Source organism: Rhinoderma darwinii, chromosome 1 (genome assembly GCF_050947455.1).
Source record: "Rhinoderma darwinii isolate aRhiDar2 chromosome 1, aRhiDar2.hap1, whole genome shotgun sequence".
Taxonomy (NCBI): Eukaryota; Metazoa; Chordata; class Amphibia; order Anura; family Rhinodermatidae; genus Rhinoderma; species Rhinoderma darwinii.
Genome location: NC_134687.1, coordinates 433,209,608 through 433,232,358, shown reverse-complemented (window position 1 = coordinate 433,232,358; position 22,751 = coordinate 433,209,608). Strand labels below are relative to the sequence as shown.

The window sequence follows — 22,751 nt, the reverse complement described above, 5'->3', positions numbered from 1 at the left end:
AATTAAGCGTGTTTCTGGGGTGTTTTACCCAGCAAAGGTTTTTCTTTTACACGACATGTTTTTAAACGTGCGCGTGTAAAAAAAAACTTCGTAAGGCGCTTTTCCATTGATATCAATGTGAAGCATAAAACTTGTTCTTTACGCATTTCTCGGCCCATTTTACGTGCCATAAAACGCATCAAATACACAGTGTGAGCAGGGCCTAACTGTAACAAAAACAGCAGTGTAGGAGGCTTAAAAATGGGTAAGGAACAGCCAAACTCTGCTGCAAAGGTGAGGTTTCATGTCACAGGTCCGCCATGGCAAGAATGAGCACAGCAACAAGACACAAGGTAGTTATACTGCATCAGCAAGGTCTCTCCCAGGCAAAGATTTCAAAGCAGACTGGAGTTTCAAGATGTGCTGTTCAAGCTTTTTTGAAGAAAAACAAAGAAACGGGCAACGTTAAGGACAGTAGATGCAGTAGGACCAAGGAAACATAGTGCAGCAGATCAAAGACAATTCATACTTACTTCCCTTCGAAATCGGAAGATGTCCGGCAATGCCATCTGCCCAGTACTGGCAGAAACCAGCAGAACCCAGGTACACCCATCTACTGTTCGGAGAAGTCTGGCCAGAAGTGGTCTTCATGGAAGAATTGTGGCCAAAAAGCCATCACTTTGACGTGAAGAAAAGGCCAAGCAACTCAACTATGCGCAAAAACATAGGAACGGGGTGCATAAAAATGGCAGCAGGTGCTCTGGACTGCTGAGTCAAAATGTTAAATATTTGGCTGTAACAGAAGGCAGTTTGTTCGCCGAAGGGCTGGAGAGCAGTACAATAATGAGTGTCTGCAGGCAACAGGGAAGCATGGTGGATGTTCCTTCCAATTTTGGGGCTGCATTTCAGCAAATACAGCTGGAGATTTGGTCAGGATTAATGGTGTTCTCAAAGCTCAGAAATACAGGCAGATACTTATCCATCATGAAATACCATGAGGGAGGCGTCTGATTAGTTCCAAGTTTATTCTGCAGCAGGACAATGACCCCAAACATACAGCCAATGTCATTAAGATCTATCTTCAACATAAAGAAGAGCAAGGAGCCCTGATCTCCACATCATCGAGTCTGTCTAGGATTACTTGAAGAGACAGAAGGATTTGAGAAAACCTGCATCCACAGAAAAATCTGTGGTAAGTTTTCCAAGATGTTTGGAACAATCTCCCTGCCGAGTTCCTTCAAAAACTGTGTGCAAGTGTACCTAGAAGAATTGATGCTGTTTTGAAGGCAAAGGGTGGTCACGCCATATATTGATTTGATTTACATTTCCCTTCTGTTCATACACTTTGTATTTTGTTAAGTGATAAAAAAAACTATTAACACTTTTTGAAAGCATTTTTACACAGTACTGTAAGTTACTAAGATATCACAACCCTGTTTCCATAAGGTATTGTAAATACTGTTTTAGTCATGTAACCTTCTGTGCAGTGGCGGATCATCATATGGGCCCGAATCGCACATCATATTAAAAACCATTATTGCAGCGCGCTAGCACTGCTAATGACCGCACGCCACTGCTGATGGGGAGGAGGGGCAGGGAGAGCAATAGCAGGGGCGGGCTTGGACCAAATAGGGCCGCTGCTGATGGGGACGCAGATACAGTGAAATGCATAAGCGCTGAATGGCCAGGCATGTTCTGTGCCCGACCATTCAGCGCCTTAAAATGATGATGTAATGACGGGGGTGGGGAGACAGACAAGTGAGCCCTAATCTACCCACCACTCAGTCCCTGCCTACTTGCAATGACCCGCCCTAGGCGACGGGGTACAACTGGGCGACGGTCCCTTCCCCAATATGCCCACATCGACATCTTTGCTAAGATGGTCAATGCTGAATTGAAGAAGCTTAGACCAGATAAATCGAGGGCTCTAAGTAATCTTAGTGAGACAGAGAAATTGGCATTAGATGAACTATGCAAAAGTGAACAGTTTGCCTTGAAACCATTTGACAAAGGAGGCAACATTATGGTCATGGATGAGAGAGACTATGTCCATATGGTCCACAGGTTGCTTGATGACACCACCACATATGCCTTCCTCGACAAAAATCCTACAGACTCCTTTCTGGCAGAGTTACGCGTTCTTCTTATTGAGGCCAAAATTCAAAATATCATCCCACAGGATGAATTTAGGCTTCTATTCAAGCCCCACAATTGCTACCTTTTATGCATTACAGAAAATCCACAAGGACTCTCGCCCTGTCCCTGGCAGGCCTAATGTATCTGGGAACGATAGCCGGGAATCAGTCTTTATGTGGACGAAATGCTTTTGTCCTTTGTTACATCTCTACCTTCACATTTGAGGGATACTAAGGACACCATCACCAGGATCCAGGACATTCATGTTACTCCAACCACCATGATTGTTAGTATTGATGTTGAGTCTCTATACACAAGCATTCAACACAAAATTGGTCTCACTGCTGTTACTCCTTTTTTGAGCACTAAAGGCACTCAATTTCAGATGCATAATAAATTTGTGTTTTCACTTCTCCGGATTTTGTTAACACATAATTACTATCAATTGAAAGACACTGCCATGGGCACAACCTGTGCACCTACCTACGAAAATTTATTTTTGGGGTGGTGGGAAGACACTATTGTTTTTACCGAGGATTTACTTTGTTTCACATCTTATTTTGGGGTAGATACATTGATGACATTCTAATTCTTTGGGATGGAGACTCTTCTTTATTTACTGATTTCATGTCTATACTCAACAGCAATCCAATCGGTATGAAATTTACCCATGAAATACAACATATAGAGATTATATTTCTGGATCTCAGAATCTCTCTGGATCCTGGTGGTGGTGTCAAAACCAACATCGCACGGAAAACCCAAAGCTACAAATAGCTTCCAACATTGGGGGAGTCACCATCCTCCCTACCTAAAGAGGGGAATCCCAATAGGACAATACCTGAGAGCAAAAAGAAATTGCTCTGATGAGCGATCTTTTAAAATTGAATGTGATGGTTTATTCTCCAAATTCCTTGCCCGAGGCTACCCAAGAATATGTCTACATAAAGCCTATACCAGGGCAACAGATAGAGAAGATCTCTTGTGTGAATCTAATTGTAGAAATCGCAAGTCTTCCTCCAATACTGGATTGGGTTCTAAATCCGCTCAATCTTCCTCAATTGTCAGATGTATTGGCACTTTTGATGCCTGCTCCTATCAGGTCACAAAAATCCTACAAAAATATTGGCCTATCCTCCGTGCAGACTCTGATCTTTGTGACCAAATTTCTACCACTCCCAGTATTACCTACCGAAGAGGAAAGAACTTACGTGACTACCTTGTGCATAGCCATTACTCTCAACCCTCATCAGTATCCAAATGCTGGCTCAAATCGCCAGTCACAGGATCCCACCCTTGTGGGAGATATTCTTTCTGCCCGTCTATGCTGACTACTAAAAGCTTCTGTAATCCTTTAGGCAGCAAAGTCTATCAGATTATACAATTTATTAACTGTTAAAGCAGTGGAGTTGTCTACATAGCCAAATGCCCCTGTCCGAAATTGTATGTGGGCAAAACTGTTCCGGAACTGAGGAGAAGAATCTCCCGACACTTTAGTGCCAATCATAAAGAGGATACACCTCTATCTAGACATATTCGATCTGTCCATGGTGGGAAAACTTTGTCACTAACATTTTGGGGCATTATTCAGATCAAGTTGGGCCCACGAGCTGGGAACCTTCATCGTAAACTCTTGCAAGAGGAAGCACGGTGGATCCACTGTTTGGGTACTCTTAGCCCTATGGGGCTCAACGAAGGCTTTACCTTTGTAGCATTTCTTTGATGACAAATTAATTATATATTATCTAAAAGATTAATCCTGGGTTTATAAATTTATAATCTAACTCTAGAGATCTACCTTCTCATCAGTTGTATTTTCTAACTGAGAGGGGGTTTCTCCCTCATTGGGAGGTCTAGTTTTTGAGATATACTATACACTGCTCATTTACTATTCTTATCCTTCTGAACCACATTGTTTTTATTATAATAATATGATGGCCACCCTCCTTTCGTTTTTCCTGGCTCCTTTTTTCAATCATGATACTTATTGTGTTATAGACTGCCATGATGGATGCAATCCAATATGTGCATTTACTCTGCGCAATTGCGTAGTAGTGAAAGTTTCTTAGGATATTGTAATCTCTTGAAATATTGTGCCACTGGCCACTATTGTGGCTTCATAGTTGATTCATCCGTGTGTTTATCACACAGTGAGGGGCTTCAGCCCCCCCCCCCTTTTCTGTATCATCTTTACTTGATTTACTTTCATTAACAGTATTTAAGCTTCATGTATTCTTACTTTATTATGGATAACTATGAAGGAAGCAACTAAAAGTTTCCTGTAGATAGAGACCCCTGTGGCGTTCCCTGTAGATAGAGCCCCCTGTGCCCCTGTGGCGGTCCCTGTAGATAGGGCCCCATGGGGTGATCCCTATAGATAGGGTCCCATGTGGCGTTCCCTGTAGATAGAGACCCCTGTGGCGTTCCCAGTAGATAAACCACATGGGGCCTTATCTACAGGGACCGCCACAGGGGCACAGGGGGCTCTATCTACAGGGAACGCCACATGGGGCCCTAACTCCAGGGACCGCCACAGGGGCACAGGGGGCTCTATCCACAGGGAACGCCACAGGGGGGCCTATCTACAGGGGGCACTATACAGGGAATGCTACAGGGGGCACTATACAGGGAACGCTACAGTGAATGCCACAGGGGGCACTATCTACAGGGAACGTTACAGGTGGCCCTGTCTGCAGGGAACGCTACAGGGGGCACTATCTACAGGGAATGCTACTACCTACAGAGGGCTCTATGGGGAGAACTATCTATAGAGGGCTCTACTGGGAGCACTATCTACAGGGGGCACTATGTGTGGTGCATTAGTTTACAGTGTTTGACACAATTTTATTCAGGGGGACAGTGTATGTTACTATTAGATTCAGGGGCACAGTGTGTAGCGCTAATATATTCGGGGACAAAGTGTATGATACTATTATATTTGGGGGCATAGAGTGTGGTACCATAAGGATTTGCTCTTCGTTTATAGGTGCAATAATGTTGAAAAAGTGAGCTTCCGAAGACATCTGAGCAGCAAATTTACCAATTTCCGCAGAAATGGGTCATGGCCAGGAGGCATCATAGAGTTCTGGACCAGATGGAAAAGTAAAGAGAACGACTACAATCTGAGAAGTCGTCACCGTTGAGTCACTAAATGTAAATGTTCATTCTCCCTGTAACTGCTCAGTACTGTAGTCACTGTATGATCTGCAGCAAGATGATGTGTGTATCGTTCTTTTTTGTGAAACAGCAAATCCCAGCATATCCTTACCATCGTTCTAGCTAGAGATGAGCGAACCGGGACAACCGAACTCGGTTTCGGTCCGAACATCAGGAAAAGTTTGGTTCGCAGAGAATCCGAACTTCACCGGGTTCGGCCGAACACGTTTTGACCGAACCCGGCTACATTTTGGCGCCTGCCACATGTTAGATGTAAAATGGAGGATTTCACAATATCACCTGACATCAGGCTACACCATAATGCCTCGCAAACGACTCTCCCAGCCAATCGGGAGGCAGCATAGGGGCGGGCTCAAGCCTGCAATAAAAGTCTATGCATGGAGCTCAGCGGCCATTTTAGAGACAGGAGCTGTAGGGATAGCATCTCTGTGCAGTAAGGGAAAGCTTTAGGAATCTAAAAGGCAGGAATCCAGCAATCGAATCCACTACTCACTACTCAGCCAGTGTGTTAATACGCTTTTATAAGGGGCTCATCCCTGTTGCATCCAACTTGCAATACAGGCAGGCTTTGTAGTACTACAACGCCCAGCATTCCCTGAGTCAGTGCACAGTGGCTGATAGAAATTCTCATTCATTGCCATTTGCCAAGCCAGTGTGTGAATACGCTTTTAGAAGGGGCTCATCTCCGGCCGTTAACATAACAAACAAATAACAATCCAACTTGCAATACAGGCAGCCTTTGTAGTAGACGTAGTACTACAACGCCCAGCATTCCCTGAGTGCACCGTGGCGTGGCTGATAGAAATTCTCATTCATTGCCATTTGCCAAGCCAGTGTCAGTGTGTGAATACACTTTTAGAAGGGGCTCATCCCCGGCCGTTAACATAACAAACAAATAACAATCCAACTTGCAATACAGGCAGCCTTTGTAGTAGACGTAGCACTATAACGCCCAGCATTCCCTGAGTGCATTGCGGCGTGGCTGATAGAAATTCTCATTTATTGCCATTTGCCAAGCCAGTGTGTGAATACGCTTTTAGAAAGGGCTCATCCCCCCGGGTTTTGATTCAACTTGCTGCACTCCAGCAGTGAAATGTCTGGTAAAAAAAAGGTTGTGAAAGTACGGGGTAGAGGAAAAAACACCCATGCCGTGTCCTCTTCCAGGCCAAATGTTGGATCTGTTGGTGCCAGACCCAGTACCAGCATTTGTGGCACAAGACATGTGCCCAGTTCCACTAGTAGCAGCAGCCATGTGCCTGCTGGTAGTAGTAGCAGTATCAGCAAGCCAGATTTGTCCATCTCCTCCGGTGGGCGGGTTACTTTAGACAATACGGCCATTGTGGACTGGTTGGCTGGCTCGCTGTCATCTTAGCAGGAAGACTCTGACGATCTGGCTTCAAGCCAGGTTTCGTTGGATTCCAGATCCTCTACAGTTCCTTGGCACAGTGACAGTTGTAATATGGGTATTTCTAGCGTTTCAATTCTATCATCTATGTCTTCACTCCCCCTTCCTAGCGGGAAGCCATCTTTCCTGAGAGTCCTAAGAGACATCTCCTCGGGTGCGAAGGAAGATACTGAACAACATAGTGATGATGATTTGTTTTCCGCGAGTCAGCCAACGGAGTGTGTTGTGGCGGTGGTGGAGGTGGAAGCGGTGTCCGAGACGCATAGCTGTGGTAGTGGGGGTGTTGGTGGTGGTAGCCGTGGTGGCAGACGCAGTAATGAGGGGGGGCATGGAGCCCGCCATGATGTCACATCACATTCACAACACAGTGACAGAAGTGGCGGGGATGATGAGGAGGGATATGATGATGATGTTGTTTTAGACAGGATGTGGGAACCAGGTGACGAGGTGATAACGGCGGCAGAGGAGGAGGGTAGTAGTGGCGGCACTGGCAGTGATAAACAGCAAAGTCGAGGTAGGGGCAGAAGTCAATCTGAAAAACTTTGCAGCGGTAGGGTCAGCTCAGGAGCCGGTGACGGCGACACTGATGCTGGTGTAGGCTCCCGAAAAAAGCCTGCCAGACAAGGGGCAAGCTCGGGTGGTGGACGTGGTACTACCTCTTTACGGTACTCTGCCGTGTGGCAATTTTTCTGTACCTTCCCGGAGGACGAAAACATGGCACAGTGCCGTATCTGCAAGCAGAAAGTAAGGCGTGGGCAGGGCAGCAATGTAGGAACTACCGCTCTACGTAAACACATGGAGCGGCATCACAAGGCCATGTGGGACAATCTACATGCCCCACCATCATCATGTACATCTAATGAAGACCCCTCTGCCGCTGCTGTTGCTGCTCCGAGTCCCTGTCATCTAAGTAGTAGCCAGGCCTTATCCACCATGTCGTTGTCATCATGATCACTGTCATCTAGTGCTCCTCCTACGTCCCGTAAGTTATCAATTACGGAATTGTTGTCCAATAAGCAACAATATATACCCAGTCCTCCACTTGTCGTGCGGCTTAATTGACACCTGGCTAAGTTGTTGGTGGTGCAGTCGCTGCCGTACCATCTGGTCGACTCCGCCGGCTTCAAGAAATTGATGGCGTGCGCTCAGCCTAGGTGGCGAGTACCTAGCCGCCATTACTTCTCCAAAACAGCTGTCCCTGCCTTGCACAAGCACGTGGAGGAAAAGGTGGGCCAGTCCTTGCAATTATCCGTGTGCAGAAGGGTACATGCGACCGTCGACACGTGGAGCAGCAACTATGGGCAGGGACAGTACATGTCTTTCACGGCCCACTGGGTCAATATTTTGCAGTCCGATGCACCACCGCAGCAATGCCAGGCATTACCACCTCCACGCTTGTATCTTTCTGGTTCAACTCTGGACACCAGGCGCCTACCATCCTCCTCCTTGCCCTCCTCAATGGAGGTCTTCCCGTCCCCGACAGGACACAGTGTATCTTCCACTCCTCCTCCCTCCTCTTTTCATAGGTGCAAGGTGAAGCGCCACAACGCTGTCTTACACCTGCTGAGCCTGGGCGAGACAAGCCACACAGGGCTGGAGCTGCTGCTGTGCATCAAGGAGGAAATCGCATGCTGGCTGTCTCCTCTGAAACTCACACTGGGCAATGTTGTCTCTGATAACGGGAAGAACGTTGTGGCTGCACTGCGTCTAGGTCACCTGACACACGCTCCTTGCATGGCACATGTGATCAATCTGGTCATAACACGCTTCTTAAAGTCATATGTTGGTTTGAAGGGTGTGCTGGCCATGTCCAGGAGGGTTTGCGTTCGCTTTAGACGTTTGTATGCATTTAAGCACGCCCTCCTGGACTTGCAGCGTCAAAACAATCTCCCAGAACACAGCCTGATTTGCGACGTTCCAACACGCTGGAATTCCACCCTGCACATGTTGGACCGTCTGTACGAACAGCGGAAAGCCGTGAATGATTTCCTGATGCAGCAGACGGGCAGCGTTTGGAGCCAGTGTAATTTCGAGCTCAGGCACTGGCAGCTGGTTAGAGACGCATGTCGCGTTTTGAGGCCCTTTGAAGAGGCCACACGATTTGTGAGCCGTGACGCTAGCGGAATGAACGATGTTATGCCGCTGATATTCATTATGGAGCAAACGCTCACAGCGATGATTCAGCAAAGGATGGAGGAAGGATCACATCTGGCTATGGATGTTGAGGAGGAGGAGGAGGATGAGGATGAGGAAACAGGACCTGAAGAGGAACTGGATTTGGAAATGGAATCACAGGAAGGGATAGGGGACGAGGCAGCCGCACAACATGACAGTGATGGTGGTGATGACGAGTCTGACGAAGACCTTGATGATGGACAACCATGGCAGTATGGGGCGGAGATGGAACCAACCGGGCCCTATGAAACGCTGGCCAGGATGGCGAGCTGTATGTTTCGTTACTTGCGCGCTGACTGTCGTATTGTTAGCATGAAGCAAAGAGATGAGTACAGGATAGCCACACTTTTAGACCCTCGGTATAAAGCCAGAATGGGGGAGTTTTTTGCACCTTCCGGGAGGGAGGCAAAATTGACTTATTATCGAGAGAAGCTATGCAGCCAGCTTGTCACGGCTTTCAAACGGCAAACACCTGCTGCAAGCATGTCTGACCGGGGGGCCACTCTCCGCTCTCCACTGTCTCATCGTTCCACCGCCTCTGGCAGAGCTACCCCTGCAATAGGCGGCAGCAGCAGCAGCAGCCAATTCAGTTTGGAAAATATGATGACAACATTTTTACATCCAATACCCCGACCTGACACACATCGTAGTCACCAAAGGGATGTTCACCATCACCAGGTGCAGCACCTAAACAACCAGGTTCACTCGTACCTGGACTGTGCCCTTTCTCCGTCAGAAATGCTGATCCCAGACCCCATGGACTTCTGGGTCAGCAGATTGGATCATTGGCAAGAACTGGCCCAGTTTGCCATGGGTGTACTGTCTTGTCCACCCTCCAGTGTAGCGTCAGAGAGGGTATTCGTCAGCCAACAGCTTGGAAAATCTCACATTTCTGAAAATGAATCAAGCGTGGATCGGTGAGGATTTTAAAACCCCTGTGCCTGATGCCACTGATTAGATCTGACATTGCTGCTGCTGCTGCCGCTGCCGCCTGCTACTGCCGCCTGCTACTACGGGATTCTGTCCTGTCCACTCTTTTTTTTAATGTGCCGCTGTTGGTGCTGCTACTACTTCTATCACCAATCCACCCCCAGTGCCGTCTGCTACAAGCAGGCCTGCCCCACCACAGGGCTTTGTCCTGTGACTGTCCAGTCTCTTTTAATGTGCTGCTACTACTACTACCACCCTTGCTGTCTGTTGGCTACCTCTACTACCACCAATACACCTCCACTGCCGTCTGCTACAAGCAGGCCTGAGGCCTGCCCCACCACAGGGCTTTGTCCTGTGACTGTCCAGTCTCTTTTAATGTGCTGCTACTACTACTACCACCCTTGCTGTCTGTTGGCTACCTCTACTACCACCAATACACCTCCACTGCCGTTTGCTACAAGCAGGCCTGAGGCCTGCCCCACCACAGGGCTTTGTCCTGTGACTGTCCAGTCTCTTTTAATGTGCTGCTACTACTACTACCACCCTTGCTGTCTGTTGGCTACCTCTACTACCACCAATACACCTCCACTGCCGTCTGCTACAAGCAGGCCTGAGGCCTGCCCCACCACAGGGCTTTGTCCTGTGACTGTCCAGTCTCTTTTAATGTGCTGCTACTACTACTACCACCCTTGCTGTCTGTTGGCTACCTCTACTACCACCAATACACCTCCACTGCCGTCTGCTACAAGCAGGCCTGAGGCCTGCCCCACCACAGGGCTTTGTCCTGTGACAGTCCAGTCTTTTAATGTGCTGCTACTACTACTACCACCCTTGCTGTCTGTTGGCTACCTCTACTACCACCAATACACCTCCACTGCCGTCTGCTACAAGCAGGCCTGAGGCCTGCCCCACCACAGGGCTTTGTCCTGTGACTGTCCAGTCTTTTAATGTGCTGCTACTACTACTACCACCCTTGCTGTCTGTTGGCTACCTCTACTACCACCAATACACCTCCACTGCCATCTGCTACAAGCAGGCCTGAGGCTTGCCCCACCACAGGGCTTTGTCCTGTGACTGTCCAGTCTCTTTTAATGTGCTGCTACTACTACTACTACCACCACCCGTGCTGTCTGTTTGCTACCTCTACTACCACCAATACACCTCCACTGCCGTCTGCTACAAGCAGGCCTGAGGCCTGCCCCACCACAGGGCTTTGTCCTGTGACTGTCCAGTCTCTTTTAATGTGCTGCTACTACTACTACCACCCTTGCTGTCTGTTGGCTACCTCTACTACCACCAATACACCTCCACTGCCGTCTGCTACAAGCAGGCCTGGAGGGCTTGTGAAAAGCCATTGCTTGTTGCTTTTACATCCATGTATGGATGAACCCCGGCAGGCATCTGCCAATAAAAAGGGTAAATTTTTGCAGGGCTTGTGAAAAGCCATTGCTTGTTGCTTTTACATCCATGTATGGATGAACCCCGGCAGGCATCTGCCAATAAATAGGGGAAATTTTTGGAGGGCTTGTGAAAAGCCATTGCTTGTTGCTTTTACATCCATGTATGGATGAACCCCGGCAGGCATCTGCCAATAAAAAGGGTAAATTTTTGGAGGGCTTGTGAAAAGCCATTGCTTGTTGCTTTTACATCCATGTATGGATGAACCCCGGCAGGCATCTGCCAATAAAAAGGGTAAATTTTTGGAGGGCTTGTGAAAAGCCATTGCTTGTTGCTTTTACATCCATGTATGGATGAACCCCGGCAGGCATCTGCCAATAAATAGGGGAAATTTTTGGAGGGCTTGTGAAAAGCCATTGCTTGTTGCTTTTACATCCATGTATGGATGAACCCCGGCAGGCATCTGCCAATAAAAAGGGTAAATTTTTGGAGGGCTTGTGAAAAGCCATTGCTTGTTGCTTTTACATCCATGTATGGATGAACCCCGGCAGGCATCTGCCAATAAAAAGGGTAAATTTTTGGAGGGCTTGTGAAAAGCCATTGCTTGTTGCTTTTACATCAATGTATGGATGAACCCCGGCAGGCATCTGCCAATAAATAGGGGAAATTTTTGGAGGGCTTGTGAAAAGCCATTGCTTGTTGCTTTTACATCCATGTATGGATGAACCCCGGCAGGCATCTGCCAATAAAAAGGGTAAATTTTTGGAGGGCTTGTGAAAAGCCATTGCTTGTTGCTTTTACATCCATGTATGGATGAACCCCGGCAGGCATCTGCCACCATAAAGGGTACATTTTTTGAGGGCTTGTCAAAAGCCATTGCTTCTTCTTTTACCACCTTATATGTATGAACCCTGGCAGGCATCTGCCGCCAAAAATGGTTAATTTTTGTACCTTTTTTAACAATGCATTAAGCATACAACATGCACAAGTGCAGTGGTTTCTGTTAGTTATCACCGTGTCCCATCCGTTTTCCTATAGCAAACATGTTGGCGTAACTTTGACACTAACTTTGCCTTAAAGACAGCTCAAAAGTACTTGGATACACTCATTGGTGACCTAAGAGTGTTATACAGGGCTTCTAGGGCTTTTAAACAGTGTTATACACGATTTTTAGGGGCTTTCTTGTATTACAGGTTCGGTCCGAATCGAACTTTTTCATGAAATTCGGCGAGCCAGCCGAACCGAACTTTTCATAAGTTCGCTCATCTCTAGTTCTGGCTATACTGGGAGCTGTAGTTTTATGCCGTACAAACGTATATAGCAGGGGTTAAACACAATTTGCTAATTATCTCTGTACTGAGCTGTATTTGTACTCTTGCTGTATATATGTACTGAGCTTTGTTCTGCTGCTGTATATATATATATATATATATATATATATATGTACTAAGCTTTTTTTCTGGGGCTATATATATATATATATATATATATATATATATATGTATATATGTATGTACTGAGCTTGGTTCTGGAGTTATATTCATCATAACAACCAAGCTCAATACATATATACAGCACCAAAGAGAAGCTCGAAACATATATACAACTCCAGAACGAAGCTCTGCATATAAATACAGCACCAGGACCAAGCTCAGTACATATATACAGCACCACAACAAAGCTCAGTACATATATACAACACCAGAACAAAGCTCAGAGCATATATACAACTCCAGAACTAAGCTCCGCATATAAATACAGCACCAGAACCAAGCTCAGTACATATATACAGCACCACAACAAAGCTTAGTACATATATACAGCACCAGAACAAAGCTCAGTACATATATATCAGAACAACCAAGCTCAAAACATTTTTTATATATATAGATATATATATATATATATATATATATATATATATATGTACTGAGCTTTGTTCTGGTGCTGTATATATGTACTGAGCTTGGTTCTGGTGTTGTATTTATGTACTGAGCTTTTTTCTGGTGCTGTATATTTGTACTGAGCTTTGTTCTGGTGCTGTATATATGCACTGAGCTTTGTTCTGGTGCTGTATATATGCACTGAGCTTTGTTCTGGTGCTGTATATATGTACTGAGCTTGCTCCTGGCGCCGTATCTCTGCATTAGACGGGAGAGTTGTCGTGGCTTACTGCGCGCGCCGCACTGTCCTCCACCCTTCTCATGTGCACAGCCTAACTAAATGGGCTGAGCACGCTTAGGATATTGAATGTGCGCATATAGGCCTATACGAAATGGGTGAGTTTAATATAATGTGTGGGTAGGTCTGTACGCTTATGTAATCATATAAATAGTGTGGCAATCCACACAAACATTCTGGACAGGGAATTTCTTTATTTAGAGTCCACTTTAATGGAGGAGGTATTTGGAATATCAGAATTGCTCTATTTTATTATTAGAATCATTTTCAATGGCGCGATACACCGCAAAACACAGTGAACCCATCCCCCCGCATGTCTTCGTCCGAAAAACAGGGAACCTGTTGTTAAAAATTTGAATCCCACCCCTGATCTCAACCACTTTGCTGCTACTGTATTTGCTGCCAATTTTCCGCAATGAATTCCGTTACGGAAAATTCTACTGCTTTAATGAATTCATGCACAGTGAGCCCCATACATACAAAGTGTATAACAAATAGTATCAGTGCCAACTATATAGCAACCAATAAGATCACTTCTTTCATTTTCAAAGGTTCTCTGAAAAAAAAGAAAGTTGAAATCTGATTGGATGCTATAGGCAATATTGATACTTTTTCTTGAAGCAGTTTTAATGCATAAGGCCCAATATTTGACTAATTTTATGCATTAATATTACATAGGGTAAGATTTCTAATAAGGTGTGATATTTTGGAACCAAAAATGATCAGTGTTATTTCATTTTCAAAAGAAAATGAGTCGCTAATGCCTATAACTAAGAACAGAAGTAAACCCTAATAGAATTAGACATTATATAAATGACATCAATTTCTATCCTAATAGAACTGGACACTAGAATTAGTATATGTTTATATTTCTGTTGGTGTTTATGCCACTAGACTTGTTTTTGCATATTAATATATCAGAAAACAGATTTTCTAATATTCATATTATATAATGAAGATAAAAATTAAATTTGACATTTACATGAGCAAATACTGTTTCAATTAATTCTATACAATGCTTTGTTCCCTCAATGCCAGTTCTGCAAGAACTAGGACAGCTAACACAGCTCTAAATTGTGTGAGACCTGTCGATAAGCCCTCCAGATCTATAGATTAATTATAGCCTAAACTGGTTGTACTTTCTCTATTACTACGGTATGTAGGATGATTGTTTTTTTTCCAGCGTTACATTTTTTTGAGTATGGTAACTTCCTGGCTTCCTGGGCCAACAACGCACTATTCTCTCCCCCTGCTATGCTAATTGGAATTTTTCCTGCACATTTCTCACTTTGCCATGCATGTTTTTATCTTGCATTATTTCTTGTGAAATTATCTTATGCTTTTGGATACCTAGAGGGGCGACATTTGTAGCAGGGAGAGGTAGTCTAGTGTACAGCATATAGAACTTTCTGGGACACATTTGATACAGTACATGTTCTGAAATATTGGTCAAAAATACAAAAAAAACTAAAGCACCACATCTTGCAGTATAGGAATACCCATACATTCTACAAAAATATGTAATACTATATGTATACAGTCACTTTAATGGGGTTAAACTGTCAACTTGAAGCTAAAAAACAAAGGTAGTTCTTATCAAATCCAAAAGGATGTGAATATTATAAAATGCAGAATGTATTGATGCTATAATGTTTCATACTGTTAACATTTTTCCATACCGTATTGATATGTATGTGATGCGTAATGGGGTATTCTAGTTTTAGTATAAAAAGCATATTAACTGTAAAATGAAAAGTGATGCAACTTTCTAATTAACTTTGTGCTCCACATGGTTTTCAAAATCTCGGCTTAAATGAGTTTAATGGGAAAATTTAATTTTGATACAGTACAGTTATCAGACCTGTATGTTCTAATGAGTCTGCCATCACATGACCAGGACCCATTACCATCCCCTGGAAGTAAACAATAATGGTTCTTATTCAATGACTGCAAGCAAACCAAGAGGAAAGGATACGCAAAGTATATTAGAAAGTTGAATAACTCTTCATTTTCTAATGTATAGTCTTTTTTTTTTGCTGAAACAGAATATGCTTTTAACACTGCCATAGAATATTAGTTCAGTGCCTTTTCTATTTGGAATGTAGTTTTCAGGATAAATAAACAGATTCTATAAGACTGTAAATAAAACACCATACAGCGTATATGCTCAAGCATTTTTTGCTCTTATGTCAAACATCGGTGAGGCTGAACATCATATACATAAGTTGTTAGTAAATGTCAATCCCAGTCCCAGACAATTCAAAGAATCTTTATGGAATTCTCTTACTTTCTTTGTCTTTTCTCTAACTCATGGTTCCGGATTTGTTGGTTTTCCATTAACACTCTAGTGTCCTCAAGGTCAGAGGTCAAGTGCTTGCCCTTCCTGTTCGCTTGCTGAGCTGCTCGTCTAGCATTTTCATAAGCACTTTGTAAATCACTGAGCTGTAGAACCAAAGAAAATGGTGAATGATACCAGCAATATTTGTCTACAATTTATGCTCCGAAGCACATATTTGTACAGCAGAATTGTCGCTTAATGGACAGATAACCCTTAAGCGACTGTACTATTCTTTTCTTTTTCTGCCATCTGTGACCAGAACAAGCGGAAAAAAAGCCTTCTTTATAAATCAGTCACCAGCCAAAGAAATGATTATGGAAATGGGTGAATTTTATTTATTTCAAAAATACTGCCAGGTTCCAATAGGTTATTGTCAGTGCAATCTATAAATCTTGGAAAGCGGTCATACATTTTAGTTTTTATATATGACTTTGCATAAAGTAATTTGATGAACTCTAAAAAATAAGCTGTGAAAAAGAAGAATGCAATATAAATTCTACAAAACATTTCAAAACATTAAAGGTACAGAACATTAAACTACCACAATGGTCATGAAATAAATGTACTGTTTAACCATTTCCTACATAGTGATCAGTGCGAGTTCTATATTATATTGCATAAATATTGCATGAACCAGCATTACAGACTGTTTACTAGTGGATACTTCCAGAGACGTAGCTTAAAGCTCCCGGGCAGCAATGCAAAATCTGTAACAGGGCCCCCACTACCATGTGCCATTTATAGTAAAGGTGTCGTCTTGTGCGGCAGAGGGGACCTTTTTTCCCCTTCAGGCACCAGAGCCACGGCGATGACTCCTACCTCTGCCAAACATCCGCCCTGGGATATTTCCTATCAAGCGATACTGCGGATGTACTGTTTTTCTGTTCATTTTTTTCAGGGTAATTTTAACAAATGTAGCTTTAACAATTGGAGCCCAATGATCTGAGCACTGAATGAATTGCAATTTTACATCACATCTGGATTTGGTCCCCAAACTTTTATAATACAGAGAACGGCTGCCGGCCCATGCTTTTTCACATACATGTCCTTGTAAGGCCCCCTGCACGGACGGGTGTGGACTGTCACCCACATTTGCAGCCCGTGCTCCCATTATAAAGTATGGTAGCAGGGTCCGTAAAATAAAAAAATAGGACCTATTTTTCCGTAATTGCGGTTCAAAATTATGGTTGTGTGACTGAGGCCTCAGAATGTGCTTTATGTATGCAGCAAACCCATATACACGCTATCATATTTATGGAAACCATCAATGAATGAGTCTGCTAAGTCAAGCAGTGCAGCCATAATGGTAGTCACCTTTGAAAAGCCTTGTCAGAAACCAACAACAAGCTCATAATTTGTCAGCCTGTTTCATCAATAACAAAGTTATTACCATCATTATTTCTGAGATCATTTGCATATGACAATCAATATGGCTGCACTTTAGTTTTTCAAAAATGTCTGCCACAGCAAAACATAATAATGCAAGTAAGTAAATTAAACATGAATACCAAACTTTGGCCACTGCTCTAACTTCTGTTTTAGAAATTAATTACTGCTTTCAGCAATCCCTTTAGGTCCTCTAAAAATAAGCTGATTGCAGAGTGCCTGCTGCCATGGTTTCTCCTGCCAGGGCACCCCCTAGTGATCAGCTGTAATCTGCTGGGGCACCTGACAGCAAGTGTTCAGTTCCCCTACAGCACCACCACAGATTAAATGGAGTATTACATGGTCCCATTGAAATCAATAGCCTGTCCATGTACTGCACAGACACTGTTTCTTGCCACTGTCCACTGAAGGTCCTGAGTGTGGAATTTCTCTTTAATGAACTCCTAAATGGTATTTAAACATGGCTTCCTAAACCAGAAAACCCCTTCTCCTCATGCCATTTAACATTTTGTTTGCTTTTTCATTGTTTCCTTGGCCGCAGGCAGTGAATTGTCACATTTTTCCATTACGGTTAAAAATGGCTAAAAGAGAATTGGCCTACACTCCCTTTTCTGTATAACAATCTTTAATATTAAGTCATATCAGAAGTGTTTCCCAATTAGCAGAAATTTCCTAATAAATTGTTGAACTAAATATTTCACACATGGCTTAAAAATTTTAGCCTGGATATCACCGTGACATTTAGAACCAGAAGTAGTTATTTTCAAGCAAATCAAAGGTATTAGTCGATGATTACTGTTTAGCTTCCCACGACAGTAACCAATCCCCTTATCACCAAGATAACTATACTCAAGAATCCCTTTATTTCTGTTAAAGGCTATGTAAACCTTTGAAAGGAAAAAAAGATTGTATTTTTTTAATAAAAAGTGTATTAGGCCTTATTCACATGTACGTGTGTGTTTTGCGAGCGCAAAAAAATGCTGCGTTTTTTGCACGTTGCAGTTGCGTGTGTCATCAGTATGTGCTGCGTGGCTGCGTGATTTTCACGCATATGCCATGCTTATGACACGCGGTTTTGACGTTTAAAAAAAGAAATTAAGGAAGTGCTTTTATTTTTTCCTTAATTTCTTTATCTACTCTTGCGCGAATCACGTGCGTTACATGGAAGTGCTTCCGTGTGCCGTGCGCGATTTTCACGCACCCATTGACTTCAATGGGTGCGTGATGCGCAAAAAACGGCCAAGTATAGGACATGTCGTGAGTTTTACGCAGCGGACATACGCTGCGTGAATATCACGGACTGTCTGAACGGCCCCATTCACTAACATAGGTCCGTACGACGTAATACACGTTCGTGTGAATAAAGCCTTATTGTGATTTGTGTTACTTTGTAAATACATTTTATTGAAAATTCTTTTTACTTTTTTAGATACAGCTGCTCTGTATTCTCTATATAGAGCAGCTGTATCTAGCTCTTTTCACTCAATCCATCAGTCCCGCGGACCTGATGGCTTCAGTGAGAGCGGGTCCTGTGTGTCTGTGACATGCAGGATCCACCTGTCAACTACCACATCTAAGTTATGAACTTAGATGTGATAGATTACAGGTGGATAAATTACAGGTGCGAGACACGCAGGACCCGCCGATACTGAACGCGTCAGGTCTGCGGGACTGACAGATTCAGTGAATAGCGCCAGATACAACTGCTCTGTATAGAGAATACAGAACAGCTGTATCTAAAAAAGTTAAAAGAATTTTCAATAAAAACACATGACAAAGTTATCTAAAACACACTGATACAATTTAATTAAAAATAAAATAAAATGTGACTTTCAAAGATTTACATAAACTTTACGTCTTCTATGTATAATATCAAAGACCTGTTGATGGGAGTAACGGATCTTATCTACTGATATTTCATGTGACTTTGCAGAATAGAAGAAAACAGTATGCTATCATCTTGTACGGAGTACTGGGTCACACAATGATGGAAGTGGAAGACCGCACTCATTATAAAGTTACATTAAATAAGCCTAATGTTGAGGTAATGAGGCTTGTAATTAGACAATAAGAATCTGAAACAGAAAGAGATTATTCCTTTCCAAAATTGTAGAAAAACAGTTGATTTTAATTATATTTTAATGTTCAGAGATCATTCTTTTTATATTGGGCAGACTGACCTCACCTTAAATGTGTGCAGCTGCTCTGAATAGCTAGAAAGCTTGATGTCTTCCAATGCTCCTGGTACAAATGAATTGTCACTTATCTCAGCATCAGTAATATTTTGGTTGATAGTAAGAGGCATTTTTATTTTGCGAATATGTGTCACGTGACAAACTTGTGACTTGTATCCACCACCCTGCAGCTTTTAGGCCTCATGCACATTCCGTCGGCCGTTGGTCGGCCGTTAATGACAGTCCCGTCACAAACGGGCTGCACATGGATGGCTTCCGTGTGCAGCCCGTTGTTTCACAGACCAAATTCAATGCAAAGGCCGAGACTGTTCCATCAAAAACGGGCAGGAGTAGGACCTGCACTACTTTTAACAGAACGGCCACACGATTCCGTTAAAACAGCGGAAATGAATGGGTTCAGGGTGCTATCCGTGACAACAACAGATAGCACCCTGAAGGTAAAAACTTAAGTGGGCATGGGGCCTTACATTGTTAGTGCTAATTCAGACGAACGAGTGTAAACTCGGACGTGTTTTTCACGTCCAAGTCACACCTGTGCAGGACCCTTTTTGACGGATCCCTCATAAACTTGAGTCTATTGAGGGATCTGTGAAAGCGGACGAAAATAAGACATGTCCTATTTTTTCACGGGCCCTTCACATGCTCCGTTAAAACAATGACCGTGTGAACAGCCCCATTGAATTGCATGGGTCTGTGTGCTGTCGGTTTTTTAATGGACAGCTCACGGACATATAGTACGCTTGTCTAAATAAGCCCTAATAAGCATATCTGTCCCAGTTTTACCATCCTGCTGAATTAATTGGGGGAATATAACGAAAGGTTTTCTGGCGTAAAAATATCAGACTTTGGTGCACACCATAGCTATACTAAAATTTGCAACATTTACTTTACTGTACAGTTTCTGAAAGGCAGTCAGAGGCATGGCCTAATACACTGCCTGTCAGTTTCACACTGGCAGGTAGTAATGTTTTGGTATGCTAAGAATACCAAAACATTATATCAGCGATCAGAAGATCCCATTGAGAAGTCCAATAGTGGGACTAAAAAAAATGATGAAATACATTAATAAAGTTTATAAATTAGAATGGTGCACAGTAAAAAAATGGCATAAAAATTGGTATTATTTTGTAAAGTGCAAAACAAACACATCACGTATATATGGTGTTTCCGCGATAGTAACGATTTTGTGAAAAAAAATTAGCACATTATTTAAACCGAGCACTGTAACACTTGTCTGTGTTTCATTAGGGAGAAACTGCCAATTTTACAGAGTGCGTTCCGTGTGTCCGTTTTTTACGTCAGTATGGCATCAGTTGTTATCGGTTCTCATGTAGGTAAAAAATAACTGATGCTGCTCTGGCAGTACATTCTGCTTTCTTTTAAGCATCTGCTAGCAGCCCATCAGTGAAAAACTGACTGCACTCGAATGGCATCCTTTTGTTGTCCGTTATTTTCCACTGACCCTTTGACTTGAATTGGCGAGTCTAGTGCGCGAATTGGACTAAAGTATTGCATGCTGCAATATAATCGGCATGGACCAACGGTCTGTGCGGAAAATAGGACATGTGAATTGGCACGTTGAATTTAATCGGTCAGTGTTCAGTGGTGCGCTGTGTGTTCTACACTCGGACAGAACAGGGATGTGAACAACGCTCGTGTGAGTAGACCGTAACGCAGAATTTACATGTCGCGGATTTGTCACAGATTTTGTCGTCGATTTAATGCGGATCTCCCCCTTTGCATTGCAAAGGGTACAATCCGCATTGAAAATCTGCGACATGCGATATAGTTTTGCAAAAAACTATAAAGTAAAGACTGATACTTCTTCTCTCCTTTGCACTCCATCCTGTGTTTGGCTCAAAAAACTGCATCAAAAACTGCATGTGTGATTTTGGCCTAGTAGCTATTTCCTAATCTAATGTTGGTACTTAAGGTGCATTTACATGGCCCGATGCTGGTCGTAAAAACGAGCACTAATCAACAATACAACATGCCAATAGGCACTCGTTAGATCCATTCCATTCATAAGGACCAGCAATTGTTAATGTATGGGTAAGAACGATCGTTAATACGATCGTTTGTCTCCATTCATTTGCATCATGTTGGCAGCACATCTCCCTATTTACACATGAAGATTTGCTGCCAACTAGCGACCATTTTTTTTGTCACATAATGGATCCAATTAGACTATAAATTAGCTAATTCATCAGGTGATCATTGCCCTGTTTGCACAGGACAATGCCTCCCCACGGAACTGCTGTTCTATACTAAACAAAATGATACAGTACGGAACAGCATAAAATGTCTATGATGCCAGGAGTCCCATTCACCTGTACCGTGGTTGGGACGGGAAATGTTTTTCACGGCCCAAACTTGGTCGTGTGCAAGAGGTGTAAATGCTCGTTTGCCCAATCATTTGTGTAAAAGGCCCTTTAGGGAGTGATTGATAATGCAGACACTGGTTACGTCACTTTGAGCTGCAATCCTGTTCTAGTATTGAAAATTTAATTTTGTGAAATATATTGTTGCAATGAAAATCGTCATCAGTTACTGTTCAATAATGCCATTTTATTTGAGCTACTGGAGATGTTTTTAACCAAAGTGCTCATTGTTTTACTGGAATTTTGAAAAAGTAAAAAGACCAATATAAATGAAGACAGGTTCCAATGCAAATATATCAAACATGTTCATGTCTACAAGTCTAGAAACCAGAATCACTACTCATGTAATAATTAGAATTGATCTATACTAGATTCCTGATATGTACTCATCTGCACATACCTCATGCTGATTATTTCATCTTTCTTATTCTTGTGTAGTTTATTACAATCACAGGCAATAGTTGATCAAATATTGAGCAAGCATTTATTCAATGAAAATGCACGTTCTAGAGCAAATGCACCGGAGGTTTTTGATGTGATGGTTGTGCCCGCGGTCGCTGACCACCATCACATCCTAATTACCGGCAGGACACTGTTCATACTGGCGTCTCCCACCCCACAGACGCCGGGACAAGCGGCTGCAGCTCCCCTACTGAATCCTGTAGGGTGCGCGCGCTTGTTCCCGGCCTTAGAGGGCCAGCGTGCGCACCATGCGAAAGTTCCCTAGCCAGTCCCTATACATCCTGGACCTTAAAACGGGCTCTGCCCTTTCTCTCCTTGCCTGAGCATTGTTGTGTCTTTGCAAATGGTCCCTTAGTCGCATCCTGTATCCAGTGTTCCTGTTTCCTGTATCCCGTATCTAATAATTGTGTTTGTTCCAGTGTGTAATCTAGTGTCCCAGTGTGTCATCTGTGCCAAGTGTCTGTTACGCCACGTGTTTCTACGCCACGTGTCTGCTACGCCTATTGTCTGCCTTGCCGAGTGTTTGCCAAATCATCTATCCAATGTTGTCTTCTTGTCTTCTTGTCTGTTATTGACTATTGTTTGGCCCACTGCTACTCCGCTAAAGA

At 43.4% G+C, this 22,751-nt stretch overlaps 1 protein-coding gene across 1 annotated transcript in view; it reads right to left on the bottom strand.

The window, feature by feature from the left end:
• MYO18B (myosin XVIIIB) overlaps positions 1 to 22,751 on the bottom strand; it is a 625,429-nt gene that overhangs the window by 240,156 nt on the left and 362,522 nt on the right. Inside the window, exon 30 of the mRNA XM_075825873.1 lies at positions 15,669 to 15,823. Within this exon, the coding sequence (XP_075681988.1) occupies positions 15,669 to 15,823 (155 nt within the window). The remainder of the gene's footprint in view (positions 1 to 15,668; positions 15,824 to 22,751) is intronic.